General features: G+C 30.9%; 1 protein-coding gene across 3 annotated transcripts; it reads right to left on the reverse strand.

The window, feature by feature from the left end:
• Positions 1-1,019: 1,019 nt before the first annotated feature.
• On the reverse strand, positions 1,020-10,689 carry LOC121267178 (receptor like protein 21-like). Of its 3 annotated transcripts, XM_041171042.1 has the most exons (11): positions 10,335-10,689; positions 10,177-10,286; positions 9,572-9,730; positions 9,387-9,461; positions 9,119-9,286; positions 6,700-6,852; positions 6,434-6,579; positions 5,259-5,271; positions 4,491-4,649; positions 3,959-4,033; positions 1,020-3,351 (listed from the first exon to the last, which is right to left on the reverse strand). In XM_041171042.1, the coding sequence occupies exons 1-11, from the start codon at positions 10,637-10,639 to the stop codon at positions 1,136-1,138; spliced, it is 3,579 nt and encodes a 1,192-aa protein (XP_041026976.1). In that variant the 5' UTR covers positions 10,640-10,689; the 3' UTR covers positions 1,020-1,135. The 3 variants fall into 3 exon arrangements, with proteins under 3 accessions (XP_041026976.1, XP_041026981.1, XP_041026985.1); XM_041171047.1 differs by lacking the exons at positions 5,259-5,271; positions 10,335-10,689 and having other exon boundaries at positions 4,491-4,515; positions 6,446-6,579; positions 10,177-10,328; XM_041171051.1 differs by lacking the exons at positions 5,259-5,271; positions 6,434-6,579; positions 10,335-10,689 and having other exon boundaries at positions 10,177-10,328.
• Positions 10,690-10,967: the final 278 nt, after the last annotated feature.

Consider the following 10,967-nt stretch of genomic DNA (forward strand, 5'->3'; position numbering starts at 1 on the left):
TTTTGTTGCTAACACCTTAAAAAAACCTTGCAATTAACTTTTTAGTATTTGTCACATAAACTTTTATTGCAACTTAACTCAATGTTTATTTGCGGGAACAAATTTTGTTGGAAATAATCATATTTCATTCTGACTATTAGATTATTTACATGGAGTTAATTTTCCTTTGAAAAATAGGCATTTTTGTAGCAAATGAAGTTTCTTCTGCAAGGATAAAAAAAATCATTGCAAATACCTACTATTTAAAATGAAATTATCATAATTGTAAAAAACTTCATTGTAAATGATCATATCTCTAGCTTGTAGTGAAAGCAGACCAATCCTTCACCAAGAGGTTTGGGATTAGGTTCAAGATGGATTGGTTCGAATAGAGATTTAGGCTCAGTTAGGTCAATTACCTCGAACAACCTCAATCGTGACAGGTTTGGTCACCATTTTTTCCGTCACTAAATTAATGGGATTGATTCAAATGACTAGTTATAAAAAAAAATATTTTTAGTTACTGAAAACATTATCCATCATCAAATAGAATGACAAGTGTAACTGAACACCAAGTTTCATATTTGATCACCATAAATAATGTTCATAATCAAATGCATACACCACAAGCTGTTATCACTATCATGACATTTCCATACATGGAAAGTCCATCTAATGACATATTGAAGACCTTTTTAAGAAAATAAAAAATATAATAGTAACACGAGTATATAACTAGATCCTCAATTAAATTGGAGCATTTTATTCCCAATAAGGATTAATATAAAGATGACTACTCACACCAAAAAAGAACGTGGCTTAAGATACCAAGAAGCATGTAAGGAAAACTCTCGATTTATTTCATACAATTTTATGGTACTTTCATTCGAACATTGTGTTGTTGTTGGATATGACTCATATATTTGGGCACAACTTCTTAATTTTTTTAAATTATACTTTATTTATTTAATCCCGATTTACATAGAATGAAGAATTCCCAAATATGGAAAACCATCTCCATAATCAAATAGAATAACAAGTTTAAGGGAACATCTCTTTCATATTTATGCCCAATAACTAATTATTCAAAACCAAACTCATAGATAACTGACCATTATTACTATCATTAACGATGTCGAAAGAAAATCAATGTATCTTAATTACATAGACAATTTGACAACCTTTTTGAGGTATCAAAAGCAAAATAATAACAGGAGTATATAAGATCTTCTACTAAGTTGGAGCATCTTTGTAGCCAATAAGGGTTAATATAAAGAAGACTCATAACACTAAAGAAGAAAATGATGTAAAATACCGAGAAGCTTATATGGAATACCATAGGATCTACTTCATACCATTTTTTGTCACTTTCATTTGAAGATTGGGTTGGTGTTGGATCTGACTCATTTTCTTTGGCACAACTTTTATCTAGTGGTGGTCTGCAAAGAAATATGTTTCCTTCATAGCTGCTTTTCTCAAATGTTCCAAATTGTGCTTTCATATCTGGAACTTTACCTGAGAGGTTGTTGTTGGCCACATTGAATACCTCAAGAAAGGTTAGATCAATCAATGCTGAAGGAATTTCTCCTCTCAAATTATTATGAGAGAGGTCTAAACTTTCCAACTGAGCCAATTTCGAGAATGTTGTTGGAATTTGACCTGTCAGCTGATTATAAGATAAGTTTAGTGCACGCAATGAAGATATTTGTCCTAACGCAGGTGGGATGCCACCTGTTAGGTTGTTGCATGAGAAATCCAATCCAGACATGTAACTAAGGGGAGGACCCTTATAAAAACTATGCCTATATTTGGTTACAAACTCAATTTCTACTTCTGCATCAATATATTCATGGTCTTCGAAAGAGTTAGCAAGTTTGTCTGAGAAACCTTTATGTGTGTAAGGTAGATAATCCATACCCATTGACCTAGATTCTTCACGAGAATAGTCAAAACTAGTTGCTGCTATCTCCCCAAAATATATCTTGTAGAGGCATTGTGGTATAGTCCCAGAAAAAGCATTCTTGGAAAGATCCATTATGCTTATCATTCTTAACAAACACAATTGATTCGGAATTATACCAGTGAAATGATTACCACTCAACAAAAGTACTTTTAAGCGTTGAAGTTGTTTGATTTCAGCAGAGATGCTGCCTGTAAAGTTGTTATCTCCAATATCCAATGTCAAAAGAGATGAGAAATTGAAAAGAGCCTTCGGTATTGATCCTGTGAATTTGTTCCCTTGCAAATATAGGTGTTGAAGATGTGGCAGATTCAAACAAAAAGGTAACGATCCCGTAAATAAGTTATGAGAAAGGTCTAAAGTACCTGTCATACTTAGTTCACATGGGATCCAACCATAAAAATCATTGTTAGCCATAACAGGAGTCCTCAAGTATGACGCGTTCCCAAGCCATCGGGGGATTGTACCTGAAATTTCGTTGTTGCTGATATCTAAATATAATAGGTCAAGAGTTGAATTTGGTACCAATGTGATACTTGTGAATTGATTATCATTCATTTGCAGAATTTTCTGGTTTGTCCCAACAAAAATTTCACCGTGGAAGCTGTTACGAGCAAGGTTCAAAACGTTCAATGATAAGCAACCTGTATTTAATACTCTTGGGACCCCGCCTGAGAAATTATTGGAAGAAAAATCTAATACCTCCAAATAAAGCATGCCACCAACTGAGGAAGGAAGATTACCTTCAAGCTTATTATTGGAAAGATTTAGATATACTAAATTTGGAAAAATCTTGCCAATATTTTCTGAAAGTTTTCCGTCCAAGTGATTGGCCGAGACATCCATCCAGGTCATATGCGTGTGGATCAATGTTGGTAAATATAACTGACCCACAAAAGAGTTATTCCGAAGATCTAGCACGCGTAATCTTGTATTGTTTTCAACCAACCAATTCGGGAAGTTTCCTTTCAACTTATTGTGAGAAAGATTAACTGTATCCAGTTCATGATGGGCAAGAAGAAACTTTGGAATACTGTCGGTGAGCTTGTTCAGACTACAATAAGGCAATTCGATGATCTTCAGCTGAAACAAAGGGGACCAACCCATAGAACCTTCAGTTTCTATTTCAACTTTATTGTTTTGGCCGTTGAATCTAAGAACCTCAAGCTTAGAGTAATTGGCAAATAAGTTGAATGAAAATATGCCTACAAACTGGTTATAACTAAAATCAATGTACTCGAGACTTCTTCCGCTGGCTTCTACATATGATGATGAAGCATTTCCATTAAATTGGTTATTAGAAATATCTAACACCACAAGAGATGTCATATTGTTTATGCATGGAGGTAGGATCCCGTCAAAGTAATTGTCAGATAGATCTAACACTTCAAGCTTCTTCAATGCACAAAATTCTGTCAAAACAAATAGCATCAAAATTGATTATGCTCTACTCTAACAATTGGTAAGACCAATCCCCTTTATGTTCAATATTAAAAAAAATGGTCAATTCATAAGTAATTATAGATCATTAGGGTAATGCTAACAAAGTGTAAAGGCCTGCGCAAAAGTAGTTTCGCAACAAATTGAGCAATGATTCCCAAGTTCAAATTTGCACTGATATCCAAATTAATTCTCTAACTTGCTTAGATTGGCCAGTTCTAACTCTATAAAGATGGACTGCTTATGTTTTTCGCCCACCAATTAATTACCATGCACTATTTTGATACTTATTCTTGAACTTTTACTTATTCCCCCACCCCCTATATATATATATATATAAGACTTATATATGTTTGAAGAGGCAAAAGTATTCTTAATATTAACCCTAAGCATCTCCAATCAAATGAAAGTTGATAATTTCATCTTTTTATGTGTATATTCTTGTTAAAACAATGGATACTTGACAATGGAACTTCGAATTAAGGTCATAGTTACATTGTGTTCTTCATGTGTAGTGGATGCAAAAGATTCGTAGAATACTAAGTCTTCATGTCATCATATGAGATTACTCTTTCTTACCTTGGATTGCTAGTCGTCCACCAAAATGATTACCTCCCAAGATAAGAACCTCCAAGTTTCTTAAATTTGCTAGCTCTGCATAACAGAAAATTAAAAAATGATCTCATTTTAATTACATCATAATAGAACTTGTTGTTATAACATATTTCATGCTGCCATTGCACAACCCGTACTATCATCAATGAGTATCATCACTGCCTTAACGTCATGAATGATTTAGACTTAGATTATCAAATCAATCTTATGATTTCAATTTTTTTTTTTTTTTTTTGTTTCTAAGGTGATATGAAATTCAAGCTTAAAATCTTGTCCAAATCTAAATAATGTTGACATTTAATTCAAAGCGGCACTTACAAATGTAATTCGCTTGTATCTCAAAGCCTACGAATCTATGCATTAAAATTATTGTTCAAATGCCAAAGAGAAAGATTAATTCTGGTAATGTTTTTTTTTTTAATTAACATGCATGCTATATATGTCACATATTATATACATGTAACCTGACAAATGACGTCCTAAAAAATTAACATACCTTTGGTTGGAAAGGATCCCGTCAACTGATTTCCATGAAGATTGAGAGTCTTAAGAGATTTGACTGCAGCAATTGATTGAAGAAAACTAGTGTCCTTGAGGGAATTTTCACCAAGATCTAATATCTCCAGATTCTCCAATCTTGACAACATTTTCCAACCTGTAGTTAATAATTTATTAATTTATTTTTTTATGAAACGAAGAAAAAACCAATACAATTAGAAATATAGAAAGCATCCTAATATTTAAACTGTAATTATTATTTTGAAACTATTAATATTTCATTCTTATAATACTATAAATTGATTAGGCAATATCTCAACTAAATTAATGTCCTTCAACAACAGAATTAAATACACGTGTAAGAATACTTATAAATACATTGATAATTAAAGCGACGTGCACCAGCTAGCATTGCTCGAAAACAGTACCCCTAGCTAAGGGTTAATTATCACTAGTATTTTGAATGTACTCTATGCTTTAAAAGTATGATCAGTAGTGCTAGGTTGCCGCTAGCACAAATTCATCTTCTTCTTCTTCTTCTTTTTTAATTTTTTTTTCATATTTTTTTTTATCATTTTTAAACATTTTTAAAAAATATAAAAAAAAATATCAATACATTAATTCATAGTTAATTCCTTAACTATTAAGTAAAAATAAATAAAAATATAAAAAATAGATGTAAAAGTAGCATTTTCCTAAAAGTATTGTTCAAATGCCAATGAGAAGGATTAATAAAATGTTGGAAAATCGACATATGTATATATATCTTTGGTTGTAAACTCATTCCAAGTAAGATTCAGATTTTTAAGAGATTTGATTGCAGCTAATGAATGAAAAACACTATTGTCGCTAAGGGAAAAGAATACAATTCAGCACAGTGTGAGGAAGATCCAAAAATCTAGCTTACAGTACTTTAGACTTTAAGAGAGCTAGTGGAAGGCCTTTTTGAGTTACTGGAGGATGATGAAATGATTGAATTTTCTATTACCTCATGGAAGATATGGAAGAGAATGAATGAAATGGTTTTTAAAAATGCTTTTCTTCATCCGGATAATGTCATTGTCCAGCAAGCTAATTAAACAGTTGATTGAGGAACTTAGCCAGATTCAGCAACAAACAAAGAATTAAGATCATACCCCTAGTAATTAATCTGCAATCACACAACTCTTGGGAAGCTCCACCACGAGGCAACTTGAAACTGAACTGAGATACAGCTCTAGACAAAATGTTGCTCATGCCTTGAGCAAAAATGCATTATGCATTAATAGTGACTCTATCACTTATTTGAAAGTTGTCCCTCAATGTATCCAAAGCTTTGGTTTAAATCTCTTTTCAATAAAGGATACTCTTTTCATATATAAAAAATCACCTAATTATAATTAAGGAAAATAAATTTTATATACGAGATTATAAATTAATCATATATATATGTATGTATGTATGTATTATACATACGGGAAGGAAGACTATTTTGTATAATAGTGAAAAAGATCTAATATCTCCAAGTTCTCCGATCTTGATAACATTTTCCAACTTGTAGTTATTATGAAACGAAGAAAAAACCAATACAATTAGAATTTATTTTGAATAAATTTAGTGATTTAGAACTTGTGAACTACGTACATAAGCAAGATTCAGACTTTTGGACAACATGATGACGTAATAATCATATATAAATATATATAGGAATACGAATATTATTTTAAATCTGAAAAAAATATATAAAAAAAAAATCCTAATTAAGCTGTAATTATTATTTTGAAATTATTAATATTTCATTCTAATACTATAAATTGATTAGTCAATATCTCAACTAAATTAAATTACATCCCCTAAATTAATTCAATATATATCTGTCCACATATAATAAACTAAAGTACCAATTGAATATTTAATAGCAAGGCGACTGCCATCAATCAGTCTAAAAATCAGCATACCTTTGGATCGGCCCAACTCATTTGAACCAAGATTCAGAGTCTTAAGAGATTTGACTGCAGCAATTGATTGAAGAAAACTAGTGTCGTTGAGGGTATTGCCAGAAAGATCTAATATCTCCAGATTCTCCAATCTTGACAACATTTTCCAACCTGTAATTAATAATTTATTAATTTATGTTATTAAGAATACATTAGAAGGGATGCACATAATTAAGTCCATTAGAAACGGTTTAAAACAAACATGGAGTACTGTGTGAGAATCAATAATACCTTCAACTCCTCCTCCTTGTATTTTATTCCCCTTAAGACTCAATGTCGTAAGAGATGTAAGCCCACTTAGAGATGGTATGATGCTGTCATTAAAGTAATTCCCATCAAGATTCAATGTCTTCAGATTTCTCAATACGGCGAGCCGTTTGAAACCTTGCAAGAAAATTATTGGAAGACACAACAAAATAACTTTTATCAATTAATGTCCTTCAACATGAACAGAATTAAATACACGTGCATGTAAGAATACTTATAAATACATTGATAATTAAAGCGACGTGCACCAGCTAGCATTGCTCGAAAACATCCCATGCGAATCTCAAAGCGGCAGACAAGTACAGTTCGGATATAAAAATCATTTCAACCCATCTTATTTAATTTTATTATTATAAATTTTATAAATTTTTATATAAAACACAATAAATAATTTATTTTTTTTCAAATTTTAAAACAATAAAAATATTAAAAAAAATCTAATAATATTTTATTTTATTTTTAATTTTTATCTAAAATTATTTCATCTTATCTCACTATCTAAACTGTACATACTATAAAATCGACATATACACCAGCTTTGATTTGACTGCAACTAATAAATGCATGAAAAAATTGATTATAGGAAAAAGAAATTTATATACGAGATTATAAATTGATTATACATACATACATATATATAATGAAAAATACTATTTCTACGTAAAGTTTCTATTGAAAGTTTCTAATGAATTGTATTTTCTTTTATTTTTTTAATTTTTTTATTTAGTAATTAGTAATTAAGGAAGTATTTTTAAATGAATTTGTGATTTTTTTATTTTTAAAAAATATTTAAATACATTAAAAAAATGAAAGCAAAAAATCATCATATCACTAAGAGACCCAAATGATGAAAAAATAGATCTGAGAGTGATTAATTTCCTACGCGATACATCACAAAGATTTGCTAGTTCTACATAACATTAAAAAAATGATAACATTTTAACTATAGCATAATAGAATTTGTTGTAATAACATATTTCATGCTGCCATTAGCATCAGTACTCGTGAGCATCTTCATTGCCTTAACGTCAATGATTTAGAATTAGATTATCAAATTAATGATTTCAAATTCTTTTGTTATTAAGCTAATATGAAATTCAAGTTTAAAATGTTGTCCAAACCTAAATAATTTTGGTATTTGATTCAAATAGAGTAGAGTATTTGTTGTTGTTAAGTCAAATTTAAGCTTATGTTATAAATTGAATGCCTAAATAATTTACATGCCTTGGCATGTAATGCCTAACATAATGTCAGGAGTTAAGCTTTGGCCAATAAATTAGCCATTTGGCTGGGCTTAAATATCCAGCCGTAGGCTACATGGAGGTGGATATATAATTAGCAGCACCTCATCTCCATCATGTTAAGCATGACAAAAAAGTGAAAATCTCTCTCTCAAGTGTGTGTCTCTCTAGTCCCAATATTTTAAGTTGTGGAACATATAGATGTTGTTCTGGCTTTCTACCAAGTAGCACACTACACCATCGATGGGATAATTTCGGATGAACAATGCCAACGGCGAAAATCAGTATAACAACTACACTAGATCTAAGATTTGCTGATGATGTAATATTACTTCCGTTGTATACTTTGATGTATTTTTCTAACATAAGCTAAAAATCGCTTTCCTTCAATTGGAAAGGATTCCGTCAATTCATTGCGAGCAAGATTCAAAGTCTTTAAGGATTTGACCGCAATAATTGATTGAAACTAATTAGTGTCGTTTATAGAATTTTAACTATGATCTAATATTAATTTTCAAGTTCTCTAATCATGCATGACAACATTTTCCAACCTGTAGTTAATTTATTAATTTATTTTATTATGAAATAAAGAAAAAAAAATCATATAAGAATGTATTTAGAAGACTTAGTGATTTAGAACTTATAAACTACATATGCAAGCTGATTCAGACTTTTATTCAGAATAAAGAATTGAAAATTAATAATCATGAATATATATATATATATATATATTTATATGAGAGTGAAAAAAGATAATGACAAATTAAACAAAGTAATGAGGACTGGTGCTGCATGTAATTGAACAGTTTGGAGAACACGTACGTTTAAGAAATCCAATATAAAGGATAAAAAAGCTTATAACACGTCATTTGTCTATAGAAAAATTAGTTTAATTACATGCAGAAAAATCCCAATCAAAGCTAGAGCTTATTATATATATGTGATCAACGACTAAAATCATAAGTACAAAAAACACTTGAACTCGTAAGTACTATTAATTAGAGTATAATACCCATAACCATCGATATTCGAGACTCATCAGTACCTTTGAGTTTGGGGATGAAAGTGATGCATTCAGAAACGGTATAAATTAAAATGACTAAAAGCAATTATGACCAAGAATTAATAATATAATAGTAGAATATTACCTTCAACATTTACTCCTTCATCTAACCAAAACGGATTCCATGAAAGACTTAATGTCATAAGGGATGTAAGGTTACTTAGAGATGGTATGATGCTGTAGCCAAACCTATTCCTATCGAGGATCAATGTCTCCAAGTTTTTCAGTACCGCTAACCTTTCGAAACCTGCAAATTAAGAAAATTTATTGGAAGACGCAACAAAACAAACTTTTTCATTGTCCTTTTTTAAAACAAAATAAATTTATCAATTAAAGCTTGCACTTGCCTTGATTTGGGAGGGTACCATTGTAGCTATTCCGGCTTATATCCAGCGTGTTCAAATCTCTCAACGTAACTAATTCTACATTAATAATCCAAGTTGACAATGAAGTATAAGATTATTAGATATGTAAGTGAATGCTCTGATTTAAAATATATAATTAGATCGAAGAGATCACTTTAATTACGTACCTTGTGCTGGAAAGTATCCCTCCAACTTATTCTCAGTAAGATTTAAAGTCTTGAGCGAAGTGATAGCACCCAGAGATTGTAGAATGCTATTGTCATCAAACAAGTTGTAACCAAGGTTTAAAATTTCCAGATTCCTTAGGGTTGAAAGCTTTTCAAATCCTGCAAAATATATCTTAAGAAATAGATAGAGTTTACAGATTGAGTGAATATTAATCTATATATATCCGAGTGGGTTTAGAATCTTTGAGTGGAGCCGTATAATTTGCATACACCCTCAATACAAATTTATATCTCCTGGCCGCCTATTGAAAGTGAAACACGTGCTTTAACGTTAGCTGGCTACTTATACTTACAAAATTACAGCTTGTAAAATTACAGAAGTATTTATAATTAAAGTCCTTTTATATATAAAACTAGTACTGTTTCGAAAAATATATCATTTAATTAGGTAATTTTAGAATTTTTAGTTGAAATAATTCAAACTTTTCAGGGATGATATACAAAGGCATTATTACAAATAAGATTAAAATTAAAAGTAATAGACACAATATGTGAATTTCAGAATATTATATATTAAAACTCCTCATTCCTCACAACATACGTACCTTCATCTGGTATGCAACCATCGATTGCATTAAAGGATAGATCAAGACTTCTTAACTCCTTGAAAGGCTCTAATAGAGACACATTTAACAACCATCGATGTTCCTCATAAAATCTCTCCATTTTGTAATAATAATAATAATAATAATAATAATCATAATAGTTATAACGAGGATCCTGCATTAAATTCTCGAGGGACAGTTCTATTAGATGACCTGTGGTGGAGTTGCACGTCCAATTACAACAATCACTCTTCTCATGGTCGACCCATGAAGGAAGACGATCATAGTCTGAATTATAAGCTCTGAAAGACGGAATGGATATGATAAGAAATGACTTCAAGTGAAGCAGACCAGCTCTCTCTTCCTCCAAGCAACCCATGTACTCACGAGTTTGAACAAAAACCACTAAAACCCAAAGCAAAGCCTTCATTGAGAAATAATATTGTAAGACACCCATATTCATTTCTATATAAAATCTGCTTGTTTTGGCCGTTCTATTGTGAGTATCGTGGCTTTCCACAACTCGAATATATATAAGCAAAATGGAACACGGGACTTACGAGTGTTAGAGTGGCTGAAATTGAAAGTTAGGAGCTATATTGACTTGGACTAATTAATAATTAGACCCATATCTTACGCATGCATGCAGTAGTGGAGATCACTAGTACTGCCTTAACTTCCACGTTTAGATAGATTATGGGTTGTCATTTTCCACATTGATGTTAACACATGACTATAAATAATAAAATTACATATTTCATGAGCTAAACCTTCTGAGATAAGTGGTGATT

Source organism: Juglans microcarpa x Juglans regia, chromosome 1D (assembly GCF_004785595.1).
Source record: "Juglans microcarpa x Juglans regia isolate MS1-56 chromosome 1D, Jm3101_v1.0, whole genome shotgun sequence".
NCBI lineage: Eukaryota > Viridiplantae > Streptophyta > Magnoliopsida > Fagales > Juglandaceae > Juglans > Juglans microcarpa x Juglans regia.